This window comes from Triticum urartu, chromosome 3 (genome assembly GCF_003073215.2).
Source record: "Triticum urartu cultivar G1812 chromosome 3, Tu2.1, whole genome shotgun sequence".
Taxonomy (NCBI): Eukaryota; Viridiplantae; Streptophyta; class Magnoliopsida; order Poales; family Poaceae; genus Triticum; species Triticum urartu.
This window is the reverse complement of record NC_053024.1, coordinates 702,551,482-702,572,175: the sequence shown is the minus strand read 5'-3', so window position 1 is coordinate 702,572,175 and position 20,694 is coordinate 702,551,482. Positions and strand designations below refer to the sequence as shown.

Sequence of the window (20,694 nt, the reverse complement as noted above, 5' to 3'; positions counted from 1 at the left end):
TGCTGACGGGGTAGTGCAGTCCTGGGTGCTAATTCTGTAACTACCTCTGTCGCTTTCAGAACCTCCCGCTTGCATTCGATGTGCTAGAATTAGGCGGCACTTAGTCTTTTCTTATGCTTGTACTGCTTTTGCACTGGATGATTTTTATATTTGATGATAGTGGAACCCGGCAAAACGTTGGTCGATCGTATGGACAAATAAATCAAGAACGCAAACCAAAGGAGGGCTCAATATCAATGTCAAAACAAAGTCAGCTGTACAATCAATGTACCAAGTAGTATTTGGGCATTTGACCAAATTCCCCCAAAAGATCTTAGGACATCATAGTGATATTGAGTGATTTTAGGGTATCATAAGTTATGCAAACAACTTTGAATAAATGTCAGCTGACCTTTTTTTTTCTTTTTCGGAAAGGGGAAGACCCCAGCCTATGCATCAAGCGATGTACAATGCCAATTAATTTAACATGAAACAAGCCCAAGTCACCAAGAAAAAAAAGAATTAAAATCAAATAAGACCACATCCGGTCTATAACGAGATTACATGATTTATCCACATACTCTCTTACTTGCTCTCGAGCCAAACTGATTGAACAAACCCCGTGCATCTGTTTTTCGCGGGGTGCACTCAAAGGTCATAAGACCATGTGTTTCCACATGTTGCAGTGATGGCCACCTATGGATGGACGTCATAGCTCTGAAGATAACCTATAAAAGATTTAGGAATAGATGACCGGTTAAAGACACACTCATTCCGACAATTTCAAATTGCCCAAAGAATAACACAAACTTCCACACGGATTTGGAATATGAATATGCTCTCATGGAGAAAATAATGTTCTATTGGAAAACATCAACGCACAGGTAAGACCATAAGGGTTGCTCCATAAATGACTAGCCTCGATCTGTCTGTTTGCCTTTCAGTTTGATGGAGCTCCCTTCGTAAGAGAAGCTTTGGAAGGACATTCCGCATTCCTGCTACACGGCGGTTTTGCTACGATGGAAGAGGAGACAACCTTTCAAGACTTGTTGGGTTTCGAGTTCTTCCTGATCCTACTCCCGAATTTCTTGAAGAAACTGGTACAGTTCACACAGTCTCTCACTTTCTGTTTCATTTTAGTTCTGTTTCTATGCTTTGATCTTTGGTCAGTGGTCTGTTTGGTTGGCTCAACACTACACTTTTGATTTGACCGCTGCTTAATCCTCGTCGCAGAGGCTGCCAGACAAGTTTGCCAAGGTGCTCGACGGCTGTGAGCTTCAGGAAGTGAAGCTGAGGGAGGACGGGCGCAGGCGTCACTTGTGGGACATGGAAGTAGTGTTGGACGCGGAGGGCCACATGTACCTGGGGCATGGATGGGAGCAGTTCGCCCGTGCTCACGGCCTGCGGCTCGGGCACTTCCTCGTCATAAGCTACGACAGCCATTTCGTGCTAACCGTGAAGGTGTTCGACCAGAGCATGTGCCGCAGGCACTACCAGCACGACAACGATGCCAGTATGCGTCTTTTAATTCTTGCTCTTCTTTGCCTTGCTCTCAATACGGTGGTTGTAGCTTCTACGAATAAGTTAAAGAATACTTTTTTGCATTTTACCAGGCAGTGCGAGCACCAGTGACAGTGGCAGCACCGTGGTAAGCTTTTTATGCAATGTTCCACTCTTTGCCTGAAATTTAGTCATGCGTCTTCTCTTCTTCAAGTCTGTAGTGTTGATTTGCCCTCTTTCTATGCCATATTCATGACAGTTTCCCCTTTCTATGGACAAAGTTTTCCCCCCTTCGACCATGTACCTCACTTTAGTATGACATGGATCTTCTTGCCTCCTTTTGGCTGCATTCTTGATTAGATGCTATTTTCAATTACTTAAATGATTTCCGCATCCTTTGCCTAGTTTCCTTCATGAAAATATGTATTACTATAATACTATCGACAATTTGCATGTTTTCTCATCATGTACATGGTTCGACCTCTGGCATAGCAGGGAGCAGAGGGGGAAAGGGAAGTGCCACCGCAGACAGGGGCAGAGGAAGACGATGGGGAGCAGGTAACCCAGTTCTCTAAAGTCTTCGCCTCTAGCAAGTTGTGCACTGTCCGATTCATACTGCTGCCCAAATAAAGGATGGAGTGTTTAAGTGTATATCTGCAGTCAAAATCAAGCTCACATGCATAGCGTAGATATTAAATGCCTGAACTATATAGTAATTTTCTTTTACAAACACCTAATGAATGTATTAGGAATCATATATCAGTGCTTATGTAGATGCCTGAAACATCAACTTTGGATATATCGAGGGAGCACATTATTGCCAGTTGCATAACTGTCACTTGCAGACATCCAACATACATGCTTAGAGTACATTGCATAATTTTGAATTACTCTCTCCTTTCCAAATTAATTGAAGTTCTACGTTTGTTGTAAGTCAAAGTTTCTTAAGTTTGACCAAGTCTATTGGAAAAAAAGGGTTAAGACTTACAAACTAAAGTATGGCATATGATCAAAATCCCACCAAATGATCTTAGGTATCATACAGACCACAAACAGCATGATCTCTGCTTTTGAACTTGGAAGAGGGCATCATACTGATCTTCAATGATCAGGGTATCAAATTAGTTATGAAAACACCTTTGAATAGTGCCACCTGATATAATATATGATTCTTTTTACAGGTCATATACAAGATGAGTAATCCATGCGATTCAGATGGAAGCCAGAAGGGAAGATGTTATTCTTCTGAGGAATTGTCAGGTTAAGTTGTGTAATCAGATTATGCAGTTACCCTCCAGCACATGCTTTCTTACTGTTGAAATATTTGTACAGCAGAAGACAGTCCATCTGTAGACAATTCTGTGGAGCCAGCTAATCTACAGACGGTTTCGAATAACTATGTCATATCAGCGCAGTGCTATCCTACAAAAGCACAGAAGGTGAAAATAGACGCACTTATAGAGAAAATTCAACCTAAAATCACAGTGCTAGTTGTACAGATGAAGAAGACGAATGCAAAACGGCATGGCACTCTGGTATGTAAGTTTTACCATGCATTTTGTATGAAAATTGCTCACTCTCTTTACCAGCACACATTATCTTGTTATAATACTATTTAAGTCGGTCATCCTTTCGGTTCTAACTCAAAACTCTGAATGGTATGCTTGCAACGAAATGCACATGCTTTTCTAAATCAACATTATCGTTGCCATTTTGATGGTCTTAGCTTTTAAATTCTATACTACAGTTGTCATACTATATAACAAGGTTAATAGTATCAAAATCACATTCTGTTCCTTTTTTCAATTAGGTAATACAAAAGGATTATGCACGCGAGCACTTTCCATGTGAAGACACAACTGTCATACTCCAGCTGCCTGGGAAGAAAAAGCATTGGAAATGCACATTCCACATCACGCCATCTGGCATGCCTGATGCAGGTCGGCGCAACCTCAATTTGCGCAACTTTTCCTGTGACAATCATGTGAGTACTGGTGATATCTGCCTCTTTCAACCAATGACAAATGTTAAGCACAGAAGATTCAGAGTGACAGTCCATCTCCTTCACAAAGCGAGCATTGCGCATTACCCTGGTGGAAGAACTGACATTGTCTCGAATCATGGAAGTACAAGTGCCACGATGGGCGGTGTGAAGGAGGAACCACCTACCGATGGTAATAAAATGTTGGCACTCCTAGGATGCATGTGCACTTCAGTTCCCATTATATCTATCTGATCTATGTGAAAACTTGTCCAGGTGAAGTGTACTCTTCAGAACATGAACAATGTAAAGTCTCTGAGGATTCCCAGGGAGCTTCCGAGAGTCTCTTCATCCTGGCTGACAGAGCTTGTCTAACACCAGCACAGTATTTGAAATGTCTGGGGAAAGTTGAGGAGATTAAGTTCAAACCGCCCTTTTATGTTTCTATCGTGAGCAAGAGCATGCGTCAGTTTCCCATGCTAGTAAGTTCAGGGAAAACATTTTCTGTTGCTTTCTGTTAATTCCTCAATTGCATCTGTATCCCTCGATAAAATAAATAGCAACAAATTTCCCAAGTATCTCAGCACCTGTGTTTTGTATATAAACATTTGACCTGTGTTATGTATATAAACAGAACTTTGTCTGGCAGTACGCAGCCAGATATCTGCTTCAGAAGTTTGCTGCTGGCCATCATGATGGAAATAATAGTTCAATCAGTTTGGTGCTTCAGCGGGAGGGGAAGAGCAGATCATGGACTACCAAGCTGAATTATAGGCATCGCACGCTAGACACGACCAACCGGATGGGCATTTACAAAGGATGGGAGTCTTTTGCCCATGACAACCACCTGCGGGAGGGGGACCTCTGTCTCTTCAAGCTGATGGATAACGAGGAGCAGCTGACGATGATGGTCTACATCGTCCGCCGCTAGAAATGTTAAGAGTGAAGCATGTCTTGCATGCATCTGCTACAGTGATCTTGAACTCTGGGGAGTGGAAAACTTGTGGCTTATATCCAAACGAGGGGCTCCCACGTACAACAAGAAACTTATCTGCTTATCTATATCATTAGACGTTTTCTTAGTGTTTTCTTCTGCCAGAACTTTTTGTTAATCAGGGAGTAATTTTAATTGTACGAGTTTGAACAACTTATTATGTGTTGCTTAGGTTGCTTTGACTGAACTTTTTCTATGCGATTTGCTGTGAGAAATGTCAGCCTTGCATGCTGCTGCTATGCTAAGATGATCTTGATCTCTCGGAGCGAAAGATATGTGGTTTATCTCCAAAGGAGGCAGTCATTGAGTAAGAATCTTGGTGGTTTCTTAGTTCCGTGAGAACTATGTTAATTGAGAGTGGTTTGGACAACCTATGGATCAGTTTGACAGTTTGAACAACCTGTGATGTGTTGCTGACTGCTGATGTTTGAAGGCACTGTTTTTGCATGTGGATTCTCCTCAGCGGTGAGAGGATATGTTTTATAATACGAGATACTGCTGCTGCGTGTATATTGAAGTGCAGCGAAAGAATTTGAGGCACATTAGAGTACATGACTACATGTACGGTTCAGAAAGAAAAAAAGAGGTACCCTTAAACGTATGAACCGTATTTGGTCTCAATACTCAACCAATTGAGCTATGATGATGCAGGCACAAAAAACATTTTAGCTATAATGCAGGTAATCCACTGTTCCCTCAATCAGGGCATATCCAGCAGGGCCTCAAAACTGGCTTGGGGACAAAAACCAAAATGAGAGCCAGCAGAGCCCTGTTTAGAGCATCTATAGTAGCTCCCTTATTCCAAAGTTGGCACAAAAAGAAGAGGGTTAATTAGATAAATGCCATTCTAATTATGGCGATTCATAAAAATGCCACTGCAATTTCCAAAATTTGAGTCTGGAAATTGCAGTGGCATTTCTTGGAATTGCCAAATTTGGAGTGGCATTTATCAAATTAACCCAGAAGAAAAACACGCTCCAGCAGCTTCCCTATTTCCATTTTTTTGTCATCGCCCCTTCAACTCCATGCCGTAAAAAACCCGCCACTTCACCTCATTGTTGTCGCCCCTTCGACACCATACCGTCATCATCAGAGCTCGCCCCGCGCCGCTGATGGCCACATAGCCACCCGCCGCCGGTGCTGATGATCGCCGTACCATGGGCCCATGTTCCGCAGCCGCCGCAGCTACATTCCGCCACAGTACGCGTCCCCGCTGTTGCTCCTTCTGCCACCACGACTCATGTCGTTGTCGCGCCAGGCTCCCGCTGCCGCAGAGGCAGAAAGCGTCGTGCGGCCACGGCCCGCTCCACCGGCAAAAGAAGCCGGGGGTGAAGAATCTGAAGAAGATTGTCGCCGCCTCAACTCCAGCCATGGGCACTAGCCGCCTCCGGCAATGAGCACCATGGAATGGGATCGGGTGTTTTCACGTCTTACCGTAGTGCCATGTGTGTCTTGATTCAATATGTTCATACTTGATGAAACGCACATCATCCAATTCACGATTTAAGAACAATAAAACGAGATATTGACTTTTTTTACATCTGTAACTACATTCTCACATAAGCCTCTTCATTGGCCATGATCGGCATGTTCTTTGAGATCGGCGAGTACAACGATGGCGATGATTTCAATCCTATGCCGGAAAGGTTTAATTTTTTTATCACACTTCGATCGTATGCAATGTTTAGAATTATGAATGATGATGCAACGTTTGTGAACTTGGTGAATGAATCATTTTTTCATATTTAGTCAACACTCGATTATGAACTTGATGAATGTATGCTTTGGCATAGACAATATTCCGGTGACGAATAATACATACAATGAAGTTGATGTTGTAGCGTTGAGGTTTGCCCCTACAACAAATAAGGTTCAAGGTCAAGCAACGATTTGTCAGAGGAAGAAAAGGCATGGCCATGGCATTGGAAAGTGTGTGCATCAATCCTATTACAGGGATCAATCAAAACACGAAGCCTTATTGAAAACGTATTGCCAAGCACTATCACCGTAATGTGGCAGTATCATCTGAACGCACAATCAGTTCACTGAATCATCGGTGGAGTGCAATTCAAGAGTGTTGCAACCGGTGAGCAGGTTGTGTTGCCCAAGTTGATCACACAAAGCGTAGTGGAATGACAGAGGACATGCTAGTGAGTATCTAATTTTAGTATGAACTTTGTGGCCCAAAATTTTATTTATGCAATCATTGCACCTAATTTTTCATGTTCGGTTTTTTGCTTTGCACTTGACTACACACAAGAACTGTACAAATAGAGGGAACCAAAGGGAGGATTGTTTTGCATGACCCGTTTTTGGGTATTGTCCAAAACAATGAGAAGTGGAAAGAATGGAACAATGAGAAGAAGGCCAAAAAGGATGCCTATGAAGATGAAGTCCAAGAGGAGGTCGATATGTTGGCCAAGAAATGTTTTTTTGTGTGTTATACAAAAAAATTGAAGTTATCAAAAAATGTTTCCATTTTCAATATTTTGTTCACATATACAAAAAAAGGTTCAGGATTTTAAAATTGTTCTCGGGTTCAAAATTTTGTTCTTCATTTCAAAAGTTTTACCTGTTTTCAAAATATGGTCACCATTTTAAAAATGTTTGTGTTTTCAAAAATGTTCTGGAATTTGAAAATTTGCTCGCGTTTTACAAAAAAGTTTCCATTTTCAATTTTTTGTTCACGTACACAAAAAATCTTCAGGATTTTAAAATTGTTCTCATGTTCAAAATTTTGTTCTGCATTTCAAAAGTTGTACCTGTTTTCAAAATATGTTCACCAATTTAAAAATGTTTGCGTTTTCCAAAATTGTTCTGAAATTTGAAAATTTGTTCGCGCTTTACAAAAAGGTTTCCATTTAATTTTTTGTTCACGTACAGAAAAAATCTTCAGGATTTTCAAATTGATCTAAAATTCAAAATTTTGTTCTGTAATTTCAAAAAAGTGTTTGCAGTTTTTAAGTAATGCTCAATTTATGCCGGTATTTTTAGTTCATTTGACTTCGAGCCAAATATTTGCCATGAAGGCTTGATCGGTGTGGTGGCTAGCTAGATGCGTACACACACGGGACGTCTAGTTCAAATTCCAGCTCGGGCACAGTTTTGTTTGTACGAATTTTTGCTTGCACGACTTCAATCCTAACGGGATGACTTTTTGATGCAGAATGCGTCAAAAAAAATTTTTGAGCAAAATCAGCTAGGCTTTATTCATGAGTTCGTATATCAACCGGTATTACATTAGTATTATGTGGAAGCCCTAGCCATAAGTGGCGGCCTTGATCTAGTGTAATAGCATACCTAGCTAATTTGTGTGGCTCAACATTAGAGCTCCTAGATTCGAACTTAAAAATACATGAATTGAAAATAGTTTGGCAGGATGTAATCTCCTTCACAACTCCACCGTAGTTCCCTCCTGTTCTCTCCTTAATATGCTTCACCACTGTTTCGCAATCTGATGCAATCATCAGGTTCTGCAGTCCCAGATCTTCCGCAAGGGAAAGACCCTCTCTACATGCGATAGCTTCTAGAGTTGGAGGGTCCGTCAGTCCGCGAATGACGAACACTGAGGACCCCAAGTATCCTCCTCTATTATTTCTGCATACACCTGCCACAGCGCCGATACCCTGTGAGACGGCAGCGTCGACATTGATCTTACCATAGCCTTCTGCAGTAGGTATCCATCTTCTCTGAGTTCCATTTGACCTGGTTCTCGACTGGTTAGGAGCAGGGCGCTGATCTTCCCCCAACTCGGCTATGAAATGGGAAATAAACATATAGGTCGACAGAGGGCCTGATTCATCCCCTCGTGGATTAGCTTTCGCCGTGCCCACCATATAGCCCAAAGGGTGTCAGTTAGCTTAATGAATTTTTCATGGGGGAGCTGCTCGATCATAGAGAACAACCATCTCTTAGCATTTTGTTCAGTGTTGGCCAACAGTTCATCAGTTAACTCGTGATCGACCAACGACCATACACATCGAGCTACTGAGCACTCCAGCAAACTATGCCTACATGAGTCCGGCATACCACATACAGAGCACGTGCAGCTTGTTGCCATATTCCGGTGCATTCTCACATCCTCTGTTGGTATAGATTGATGCGCTAGTCTCCACAGGAATACCCGAACTTCAGCAGGAACAGTAGTCTTCCATAAATTTACCCAGCCGGTTTCCTCTTCTTTTCTGTTCGAGGTACCCGGGCGTTCCTCTAGCCAATCCTCGCGCCTTCTCTTAGTTTCAACAATCATGCGATAAGCAGACCTCACGCTGAAGGTGCCAGATCTCTCGAACATCCAAGCCCAGTAAGCCTGTACATTTCTCAAACATATAGGAATCTGTAAGATCGCCTCGGCATCCCATGGCAGGAAAACTTGCTGTACTAACTCCATGTTCCACCTTGCATTAGTTGTGTCAATTAACTCTGAGACTAGAAGTGGTGGGTTTGCCACTCTGGCTACGATTGGGAGTAAATTGCACAAAACCACCACTTTGAAGGCAAGGTTTTGTGAAAACCACTACAATACATTTTTTTTTTTGCAGAAAACACCATGTCTTCGGTAATCTTTTTGCAAAAGACACTGATCCGCGGATCGGCCTCAGTTAAGTGAGTTTATGACAGGTGGGGCCCGTTTTTGCCTACGTGGCATGACTTTTTGTGGCAGGTAGATTTTAATCTAAAATTACAAACTAGACCCTAGAATTTTACATAGACACCCCTAAATCAAAAACGAAAAATCAATTAGCCCCCGCTTCGACCACCCGGGGCCGGGATGCGGCCAGGGTGAAGCAGAGGGGCGCGGCGACCTGGCGGCCGGGCGCTGGCGAAGACGGCTGCGCGGACAGAGCCGGGGCGACGCGGGACGGAGCCGGCAGCCGGCGGTGGAGCAGGCGGCCACGGGCGCACCCGGCGGGCGCGGCGCGCGGAGGCGGAGCCGGGCTGGCCGGGGAACCAGCCACGCGGGCAGGCGGACGCCTGCGAAGGGCGCGGACAAGGGGCTCGGCCCGGGTGGAGCCGGCGTGCAGGAGGCGGCAGCGGCAAGCCGGCCGGCGCGGGACGCGGAGCCGGCGCGGAGCAGAGGCGACGCTCGCGGGCCGGGATGCGGGCGCGAGCTGGTCTGGGGAGGCGACGCCGGTGGGGAGGAGACCCGCCGCGATGCAGATGCGCAGACACGTCGGTTGTGGCGAGGCGCTGCGCGTGCGAGGCGGGAGGAAGGCGCGGGGGATCCGCCGCAGTGCCGCGGACAAGAGCCGTAGGGGATTCGCCGGGGCGCGGGCGAAGCTGGCGCGGGGCGACCCGGTGGCCGAGCGCCGGAGCGGCACAGACGGATGGGGACCTCGATGGGCGGCGCGCGCGAGCGGAGGAGCGAGAGCAGGCATGAGGCCACTTCAGGAAGACGGAGGCGCATGACTGTGGTGCAGTGGTAGGGAAAAGTAGCAGCGGCAGGGCTACAACGGAGAGCAGCGGCAAGCAGCGCCGGCGACATGGGCTACGGCAGCCACGGGGAACCGCAGAGGGCGGCTGGCCGGAGCGAGGCAGCGCAGGGGGGGAGGGTGGAGCATCGGCTCCATCGCCGAGCTCGAGCACGCCGGTGCCCAAGGGGATGCAGACCTTGGGGCGCACCGGTGCCGGAACGGTGACGGGGGCCTCTGCCAGGATCGGGATGGGGGCGGCCGTGGGACGTGTGTGACCGTGGTCGGGATGGGCCTGGGAAACGGGGAAAAAAGTTTAGGGGTTTTTTCGCATTAAACCTAAACAGTTATGCCACGTAGGCAGAAAACGGATTCTGTTTGTCATAAACGCACTTAAACGAGCCATATCGGCCGATCAGTGTTTTTTGTAAAAAGATTACTGAAGACATGGTGTTTTTTGCAAAAAAATGTATTGTAGTGATTTTCGCAAACTTTATCTTCAAAGTGGTGGTTTTGTGCAATTTACTCCTACGATTGGTCTCATGAGCTCTGGTCTGGGAATCCAGTTAGTACTCCAAATCTCAGTTGAAGAACCATCACCTATACACTTGATAAGGCCCTGTTTCATGATGTCCCTTCTTTCAAGAATTGACCTCCAAATTTGAGATGGATGATTTCCGATGGTTGCTTGAAGTATAGAGCAGGACGGGAAGTACACAGCCGTTAAAATACGAGCACTGAGACTGTTTGGAGAGACTAAAATCCTCCACGATTGCCTTGCAAAAAGGGCCAAATTAAATAATTCAAAATTTTTAAAACCAATACCACCCATGTACCTAGGCATCGTCATCTTGTCCCACGACACCCAATAGGGTTTCCTTTTCCCTTGTTTGCTTCCCCACCAAAAATCCCTTACAGCCAAAGTTAACTTCTCACATAACCCTCGGGGCAGCTTAAAACAAGACATAGAGAAGACTGAGATGGCTTGTGCCACAGATTTGATGAGGACATTCTTGCCTGCAGCTGAGAGTGTTTTCTCCATCCATCCTCTTATTTTGTTCCACAAACGTTCAATAAGATATTTGAAAGTTCCATTATTGGAAGAGCCTACATCAGTAGGCAAACCCAGGTATTTATCACTAAGTTGCTCATTGGGAACATGTAAGATACCTTTCACCTGGGCTCTTACTGTCTCTGGACACCCTTTACTGAAGAGAAGTGATGATTTCTCTTTATTTACTCTTTGACCCGATGCCCTAGCATAGGATTCCAATAAGAGAGATACTTCTTCCGCCGCTTCCGCATTTGCTTTAAAGAACAGCAGGCTGTCATCTGCAAATAATAAATGGTTTACTGGCGGTGCTGTTGTAGCCACTTTAATCCCTCCCAGATTAGATGACTGAACACGAGTTTTTAAAAGGCACGAAAGGCCCTCTGCTGCCAACAAAAACAAATAAGGCGAAATAGGATCCCCTTGATGGATGCCACGTGTGGGCTTGAACTCTTCAAGCTTTTGTCCATTAAACATAACCGAAAAGGAGACGGAGGAAACCATCCCCATGACAATGGTGACCCAATTCTGAGAAAAACCCAACTTAAGCATGATAGCTCTGAGATAGTCCCATTCGACACGATCATAAGCTTTCATCATGTCTAGCTTCAATGCACACGACCTGTGGATTTGAGCTTTGTTTCTCTTCATAAAGTGGAGACATTCATAAGCATCAATGATATTGTCGGTAATCAATCTACTGGGAACGAATACCGATTGCTCCTTAGAGATAATTTCCGGCAAAATAAGCTTCAGTCGGTTAGCTATCACCTGAGATGCAATTTTATACAAGACATTGCATAAACTGATCGGACAAAATTGTGTGAGCAGCGTTGGAGATTTTACCTTCGGAATCAAGACCAACACGGTGTTGTTAATCTCCTCCGCACTCTTCGTTCCTGAAACAATTCGGAGAACCACTCTTGTTACCTCCTCGCCACAAACCTCCCAATGATGTTGGAAAAAATGAGCTGGGAATTCATCCGGTCCTGGCGCTTTTGTTGACGCCATCTGGAATAAATCTACCTTCAGCTCTTCAGACGTATAAGGGGCATTTAACTGTTCATTCATCTGGGCGGTTACCTTGACTGGTACTGCATTTAGTACTTCATCCATGTAATGAACCCCTTCTGACGTGTAGAGGTTATTATAAAAAGCATTGACCATCTCTTTCATTGTTTGGATATCCTCCGTGGTGTTGCCATTCTCCTGTACCAAGAGCTTGATCAAAATTTTCCGTCTGCGCATACTTGCACGTAGGTGAAAGAAGAAAGTATTCTTGTCCCCCGCTCGAAGCCATTCAACTCTAGATCGTTGTCTCCACATCAATTCTTCTCTGTGATATAATTCAATCAAAGATTCCTTGACTTTTAACTCTCTGTGAGATGGGCCAACTCTCCCTGGAACGTTCTGAAGAATCCCCAACTCACGTTTCAGTGTTCTGATCTGTCTGCGCACACTCCCAAACGTGGTCTTATCCCAAGCGGATAATGACCCCGCCAGAGCAGTTAGTTTTTCTTTAATATCCGCAACTGATCCACATGCAGGTAACCTGCCCCATTCATCACTGATTTTTGCATGTAGCTTGTCGTGAGATTCCCACATGGTCTCGTATCGGAAGGCGTGCTGGTGCTGCTGTCTCTCTTCCACCCCTCCCTGCAGATTTAAAAGTACTGGCACATGATCCGAAGATGCAGCCGTCAAGTGGTCCAATCGCGCCAATGGAAAGATTGCTGTCCATGCACTGCAAGCAAGTGCTCGGTCCAGCCTTACCCGTGTATAAGAACCACCTGCAACTCGACGTTCAAAGGTCCAAGGAGCTCCTGTATGCCCCAGATCAAGCAGAGCACAGTCATCCACCACAGACCGGAAAGCTGTTATCTGACTCTGGCTCCTCTGACCTACTCCACTATGTTCACTCCTGTGTAAAACTTCGTTGAAGTCCCCTATGAGAAGCCAGGGAGATTTGAAGTACCAGCTAACCCGCGGATAGTATCCCAAGTGTTTTGCCTGTCTACCACTTGTGCTTCTCCGTACACACATGTTAGCCTCCACGGACTCGACCCCATCTCATCAACAAACGCATCAATATGATACTTGGAGTAGCCCTGAATTTTCAACTTTATTTCATTATTCCAAAATATGCCAAGTCCTCCACTTCTACCCAAACTACTTACTGCAAAACTATTATCATAACAAAGTGTAGATCTCAAACTCTCGACACGTACTCTATCTAGTTGAGTTTCTACTATACAAAGTACTGCCGGGGTAAATTGCCTTGCTAGCTCGCAAAGCTCATGAACTGTCGCAAGTCTACCCACCCCACGACAGTTCCAGCACATGATACTCATTGTGCCCGGCGGAGGCCACTCAGGATCTCTGCCACGGGCGCATCGTTAGACTTTTCACTGGGATTCTTCTTTGTCAACACCTTCTATGAACTTGTTGAAACTCTGGCTCTCTTCGGGTATTGTTTATACGTCGGACTTGGCGGAACCACCGGAGGTGCCATAATCATCAACTGGTTACCTGCGGCCGTGACCCCTTTAGGGATGGTCGTCTTGTCTGCTTTGATACTGGATAATTCCGATGCTCTCTTCCTGTTAACACCAGCCTCCTCCATTAACGCATCCGGGTCCTCACCTCTGGCATGTTGCTGTTGCGGCTTTCCCCTACTAGAACCGAAGGTAGCACCTCCTCTTGCATATTGCAGAATGAGTCAAATAGGTGCTCCCCGACTATAGATGCTCTTAGTATAGTTTTTTTTAGGGAGGCAGGCCTCATTTGGGAGTTTGGCACAGGCCCTAAATTGTGATGGTCCGGCCCTGTACCGCATGCGGCCGTAAGTTAGTGAAAATTGTCAAATTTGATCCTTCCAAATTTTAACACAAAATGAACTTGATTTTGAAATTTCTCAGAATATGACTTATTTGCACGAGGCCCGAGCCAGGGGTGCCATGCTGTCTAGCATAACATGGTGCCTCACCCCCAGACGTCATGTAGATGTGCCTATTTGACGAAAAAGATCCTCTCTCCCCCGCTTTATATGTAAAGCAACTATCACCATAACATCCGAGCAAATCGATACAGATGCTTCATCACCGTACACAACACATACAGGCAGCGACACACCACCATAACGACTACCAAGCATCCTAAAGATGCACGAAGAAGAGCCGCATGAGCCGACGAAGACCATCACCAAGATGAGCGGTCCACCGAGAAGAGGTGAGACGGACAACACCAGAGCCATCACTCCTGAGGGAGTCCTGGATTAGGGGGTCTCCGGACAGCCGGACTATATCCTTTGGCCGGACTGTTGGACTATGAAGATACAAGATTGAAGACTTCGTCGCATGTCCGGATGGGACTCTCCTTGGTGTGGAAGGCAAGCTAGGCAATACGGATATGTAGATCTCCTCCCTTGTAACCGACTCTGTGTAACCCTAGCCCCCTCCGGTGTCTATATAAATCAGAGGGTTTAGTCCGTAGGACAATATACAATCATACCATAGGCTAGCTTCTAGGTTTTAGCCTCTACGATCTCATGGTAGATCAACTCTTGTAATACTCATATCATTAGGAACAATCAAGCAGGACGTAGGGTATTACCTCCATCAAGAGGGCCCGAACCTGGGTAAACATCGTGTCCCCTGCCTCCTGTTATCATCAGCCTTAGACGCACAGTTCGGGACCCCCTACCCGAGATCCGCCGGTTTTGACACCGACGTTGGTGCTTTTATTGAGTGTTCCACTGTGTCGTCACCATAAGGCTTGATGGCTCCTTCGATCATCGGTAACGATGCGGTCCAGGGTGAGGTTTTCCTTCCCGGACGGATCTTTGTATTCGGCGGCTTCGCACTGCGGGCCAATTCGCTTGGCCATCTGAAGCAGATCGAGAGCTACGCCCTGGCCATCAGGTCAGATTCGGAAACTTAAACTACACTGCCGACATCCGCGGAGACTTGATTTTCGACGGATTCGAGCCCGTGTCAGGTGCGCCGCATAGTCACGACGAGCACGATGTAACTCCGCCGTCGGACAGTGTTCGGAAGATCGCATCTGCAACTACTCTGGCCTTCAATCCGGAGCAAATTGCGCCATCCAGGGACGGAGGAATAGACCCCGCCATGGAAGCCGCACTCTCAGTGGCGATGGAGCCGGATACTGACTTCACCCCTTATGAGAGCCGTGTCGCCAAATCACTGGATTCGTCTCCGGCCACGGACTCCGAGCCGCCTGCATCCGTGCCCATCGAATCCGACTGGGCGCTGATCATGGAGTTCACCTCCGCGGATATGTTTTAGCACTCGCCTCTCGGCAATGTGCTAAATTCATTAAAGTCTCTCTCCTTGTCAGGAGAACCCTGGCCGAACTATGTCTGGCTAGAATGGGATACGGACGACGAAGAAATTCGCTGCCCGCCCACCACCCACTTAGTAGCCACTGTCGATGACTTAACCGACATGCTCAACTTCGACTCCGAAGACATCGACGGCATGGACGAAGATGCAGGAGACGAACAGGAACCAGCGCCCACAGGGCGCCGGACAGCCACTTCATCACATGACATATACATGGTGGATACACCCAAAGAAGGCAATGGCGAAGAGACAGCGGAGGATGGCCCCTCCAAGAAGCAACCCAAGCACCGACGTCAGCAGCGCCGCTCTAAGTCCCGCCATAGCAAAAACGGCAATAACAGCGCAAGAGAAAATAACACTTTAGTCGACTCCAGAGAAAACGACGATCACATTGCCCCGGCGGCAGAGCACGATGAGGCTGCAAGCGGCGAACATAGTGCGGATCCGACGTCCGAACACGGCGATGCCGAGTATAAACCTCATCAAACCCCCTCTGGGGAGGAAAACAGTCCGGACGAAGATGCACACATCTTCCCGGAAACGCACTTGGAGCAAGAGAACCTCCGCAGAAGGCTTATTGCCACAGCGAGGAGTCTGAAGAAGCAGAAGCAAAGGCTTAGGGCTGCACAAAATACACTCAACAGCAGGTGGACCAAAGTGCTCGACAACGAAGCAAAGTATGGTGGAAGTTACCACACAAAGAGCTATCCAAAGCACAAACTGTTACCTGAATTCGACGACGAGGCCTTAGAGCCCACACAGCCAAAAAATGAAATGCCCAACCGGCCGGATCCACCACCTTGTGACCGTGATAGAGCGGATAACAAATATGCACATAAGTCAACACACGATGTACGTGAGGACTTGCGCCAAAAATCCGGTATGACCAGATCCATCTATGGATCTAGGAAGCGTGCTCCGGCACAAAATCAAAATCAAATACCACAACCGTCCGAACGCCTTGGTACATCCAAGTACAGGGGTGCCGCACACCCCCTATGTTTCACCGATGAGGTGCTGGACCATGAATTCCCAGAAGGATTCAAACCAGTGAACATAGAGGCGTACGACGGGACCACAGACCCTGGGGTCTAGATTGAGGACTTTATCCTCCATATCCATATGGCTCGCGGAGACGATCTCCATGCCATTAAATACTTGCCCCTCAAGCTTAAAGGACCAGCTCGGCACTGGCTGAAAGCCTCCCCAAAAACTCAATTGGAAGTTGGGAGGAGCTCAAGGATGCTTTTCGGGCTAATTTTCAAGAGACCTACGTCCGACCTCCGGATGCAGACGATTTAAGTCATATAATTCAATAGTCCGGAGAGTCCGCCCGAAAGCTTTGGAACAGGTTTATCACCAAGAAGAACCAAATCGTCGACTGTCCAGACACCGAAGCCTTAGTAGCTTTCAAACACAGCGTCCGAGACAAATGGCTCGCCAGACACCTCGGGCAAGAAAAACCGAGAACAATGGCAGCTCTAACAAGTCTCATGACCCGCTTTTGCGCGGGCGAAGACAGCTGGTTAGCCCGCAGTAGCACGAGCGACCCAAGCACATCCGAAGTCAGGGATGGCAATGGAAAACCACGACGCAATAAAAACAAGTGTCAAAATAAAGAAGATAGCCTAGATAATACGGTGGTAAACGCCGGATTCAGGGACTCTCGGCCAGGCCAGCGGAAAAAGCCTTTCAAAGGCAGCAAAGACGGACCGTCTGGCCTAAACAAGATTCTTGACAAACTATGTCAGATTCATGGCACCCCCGATAAACCTGCAAATCACACCCACAGAGAATGTTGGGTCTTCAAGCAGGCAGGTAAGCTAAACGATGAACACAAGGGGGGGGGACACCAAGTGAAGACAAGGACGAGCCTCGCCAGCAAAGCACTGGAGGATAGAAAAAATTCCCACCAGAGGTTAAAACAGTCAACATGATCCATGTGACGAAGAGGAGAAGCAAACATGCACTCCGAGACACACGCGCCATAGAGCCCGTCACCCCTAGGTTCAACCCCTGGTTGGCCTGCCCGATCACTTTCGATCGCGGGGATCACGCGACAAGCATCCGGCACGAAGGATTGGTTACCTTGGTGTTAGACCCAATAATAAACGGATACCATCTCACACGAGTCCTCATGGACGGCGGCAGTGGTCTAAATCTGATATATCAGGACACAGTCCGCAAAATGGGGATATACCCGACAAAAATAAGCCACCGTACTACTACCTTCAAGGGAGTAATACCAGGCCTAGAGGCCCGCTGCACGGGCTCTCTATTACTAGAGGTTGTATTCGGTTCTTCCGACAACTTCCGAAGTGAAAGGTTAACTTTCTACATCGCTCCATTTCGAAGTGGCTATCAGGCACTACTCGGAAGAGCGGCTTTCGCTCGTTTTAACGCAATCCCGCATTACGCTTCTCTCAAGCTTAAGATGTCCGGTCCACGTGGCACCATCACAGTTAGCGGAAATACTAAGCGTGCTCTACGCGCAGAAGAATGTGCGGTGGCTTTAGCCGCCGAGCACTAGACGGCCTCACCAACCAGAAAAAATGACAGGTCGTCAAGACCACGGACACGGTTAGACGAATCCGGTGCACCACTACATATACATGAGATTGGTTTGATGATCAAACCCTCCTAGACGGTACCAGGGGCTTCCCGCGTGTAATCAGGGCTAGTCCGGCTCAACTTGACTTATCTTGAATTTTAATGGTTTATTGATAATAACCAATTTTATGTCATGGCAACTTTCACCTAAGTTCTTCTCTTTTACAGATGACAATCGTGCTACACCTGTCCAGGACATGGCACAATGAAGACACAGGCGCAGACGTGCAGCAGGGACCCGCTCAAAGGTTTCTTTTTAGATTAAGACCTTGCGTAAATCTTTTATACTGTCTCTTGTTGTTCACATCCTCCGGATACTCAACACAACCGAGATGGATGCTGGCATATTGGCATGTGGCCACGTCAGGATATTGCACGTACCTGGACATCCGGGCTTTATTATTAAGGGCCTCGTTCAGCCCCGCATATGTTATAAAGACCGAATACCTTAGGGAGTGTTCGGCGTCGCGAGTTTGGCCTTATATGCATCAGCTCCGAATCATGTCTTTGGTCAAATATTGGGTTTGCCCGGCTCCCACGTTTTGGTACCTTACGTTCCGCTATATCGGCTAAGGTAGCACTGGGAGAACTACTGTGATTGTGCCCTGGTTCATCCGGATGAGCACCTCAGTAGAGAAAGCCAAAAACTGACTGTCATGATAAAGCGCGAGACTGGTCAGCCACTCGATGACTCAACGGAATCTTCGGGATTCCTCCGCATTGACGAAGGGCCGTTTCCCGGTCATGTACGTACGCGCCGCGTATTCGAACAAGCGCAGAAGTAGCAGGGGCTATATAGTAGCCCCACAGTCAAACTCCTATAGCTAAGTGAAAGTGTTAAAGCAATATAGTCTGATTGCCTCGTTCGCTGCGCTACCACCTCCTTAATGGATCAAGTGTGAATACGCGTTTTTTGCTAACACCCCCGCATTATATGCGTGGGGGCGGAAGCCGACGACTGCAAACTTTCAAATTATATACATATCTATATAAATGGCCGCACAGGAGGCATCATAAATACTTTCAGGCAAAAGTATAAATATAGCCTTGATAGCTCAATAAAACATTGTTTTTACAATGGGAGTACATCTCACTAGAATATAATATTCTTCGAGCACTGAGCCTCTATCGAACGAGCGCCTTCAAGAACTTCTTCAAAGTAGTGCTCGGCAGCCACTCGGCCCACGACCGAACCATGTGTTGCAACAGTGGTGGCCTCCATCTCCGCCGAGTATGTCTTGACACGGGCAAAGGCCATCCGCGCACCCTCTATGCATGCCGACCTCTTCATAGCATTGATGTGCGGCATGACACCAAGGAATTATTGCACTAAACTAAAGTAACTATTCGGCCTTAGCCCTCCCGGCCACAGATGATCCACAACAGACCTCATGGCAAGTCCGGACAACCTATGGAGCTCGGCCCACTCGGCCATTTGCTCATTCAACAGCAGCGGACGCACTGGAGCATGGAACTGTGACCAGAACAGCTTTTCCACTTCGCGATCTTTTTGATCCTTGAAGTACTCGGCCGCATCAACAACACTTGCTGCCAAATCCACGTAAGCGTCCGCAAAACTCCATAGTTGATCAAGAGGTGCATACTTCGGATCTCCGAACTTAGTCCGCAACAAAAAGGGCTTCCCAGCTGCGATATCTCCGGCTTGATGCAGCTCCTCCTTCGTCACTCGTATTTTGGAACGGGCTTCCTTGGATGCTACCATGGCCTTCTCCAGATCCGTCGCCTTCGCACAGTTTTCTTCTTCAAGAAGCTGGTAACGGTCGGCGGCATCTTTCAACTCAACGGCCATCTTGGCCATTCTTTCCTTGCTCTGACAATGTGCGGCCTGTTCGGCCGTCAGCTCTTCGACCGCCTTTAGAGCGGCCGCATCGCTATTCCTGGCTTGCTCCTTGGCTCGGGCAAGTTCCACCCGAAGGGTCTCCACGGTGGCAGCTCCATCTGCAGTCACAACATATTAAAGATATTGGCATCATGCTCCTCTTACTATGTGTTGATCATCGGAGGAATCACTTACCCTGTGCCTCGTCAAGCCGTTTGTTGACAAGCATGATGTCGGCATCCGCCACATCAAGTTGCTGCTTTAGCTTGGCAAACCCATCAGTCCGGCTAGCCACCGGAGCTTCTGCCACCTGCACATAAAGGCGGTCTGGTTATTACCTGGGACAATGATCCTCTGTTTGCCGCCGTTTTCGATGACAACTAGAGTCTCAGGGGCTACTATCTGCATAGGGCACACCTAACGTGTGCGGTACCGTAAAAAACATACACTATTTCACGTACCTCAAAGCCTTTCAGCAAACTCATAAAAGCTTCATGCAATCCACTTTCAGCGGATGAAATCCTTCCAACTACCGTACTCATTAGCGTACGATGCGCTTCTGAGATGGCTGCTTGCTCCAGAAGATCCTTCAGTACGTCCGACCGCACATTATACGGTTCCGGACTCTTTCTGTTGCTCTCTTAAAGAGCCGAATACTAAGGACTCCGGGTGGCCAAGGAATTACCCCCTGGCCTTGGCGGATCAGGAGAAACCCTCTGTGACGACACTTCGGGGTCGCCCGCCTCATGAGGCGGGGTGGCAGGGGGAGGTGTTTCGCTCTCCATCATCTCCGAAAGAAGATCCCCCGAAGACGAACTCTGTCGAGAAGGGCTACGATCCGAACTACAAGATATAAGCTTCGGTAATTGTCTTCATAAGGTAGGATATTTTCACTACTAAGTACTTTTCGATTACTTACAACTCGGTAGAGGGCTGATTCCCTTGCGGACACTGTGCGGCAAGG

The 20,694-nt window shown here is 47.0% G+C and overlaps 1 protein-coding gene across 4 annotated transcripts; it reads left to right on the top strand.

Annotated features, from left to right (window-relative positions):
- The first annotated feature begins 927 nt into the window (after nucleotides 1–927).
- Nucleotides 928–4,607, top strand: LOC125549283 (B3 domain-containing protein Os03g0620400-like). 4 transcript variants are annotated; one of them, XM_048712732.1, is made up of 9 exons: nucleotides 928–1,079; nucleotides 1,213–1,492; nucleotides 1,593–1,627; nucleotides 1,975–2,037; nucleotides 2,661–2,739; nucleotides 2,812–3,014; nucleotides 3,290–3,653; nucleotides 3,737–3,942; nucleotides 4,095–4,607. In XM_048712732.1, the coding sequence occupies exons 1-9, from the start codon at nucleotides 999–1,001 to the stop codon at nucleotides 4,389–4,391; spliced, it is 1,608 nt and encodes a 535-aa protein (XP_048568689.1). In that variant the 5' UTR covers nucleotides 928–998; the 3' UTR covers nucleotides 4,392–4,607. The 4 variants fall into 4 exon arrangements, with proteins under 4 accessions (XP_048568689.1, XP_048568688.1, XP_048568690.1 ...); XM_048712731.1 differs by having other exon boundaries at nucleotides 1,972–2,037; nucleotides 2,815–3,014; XM_048712733.1 differs by having other exon boundaries at nucleotides 1,972–2,037; nucleotides 4,110–4,607.
- Nucleotides 4,608–20,694: the final 16,087 nt, after the last annotated feature.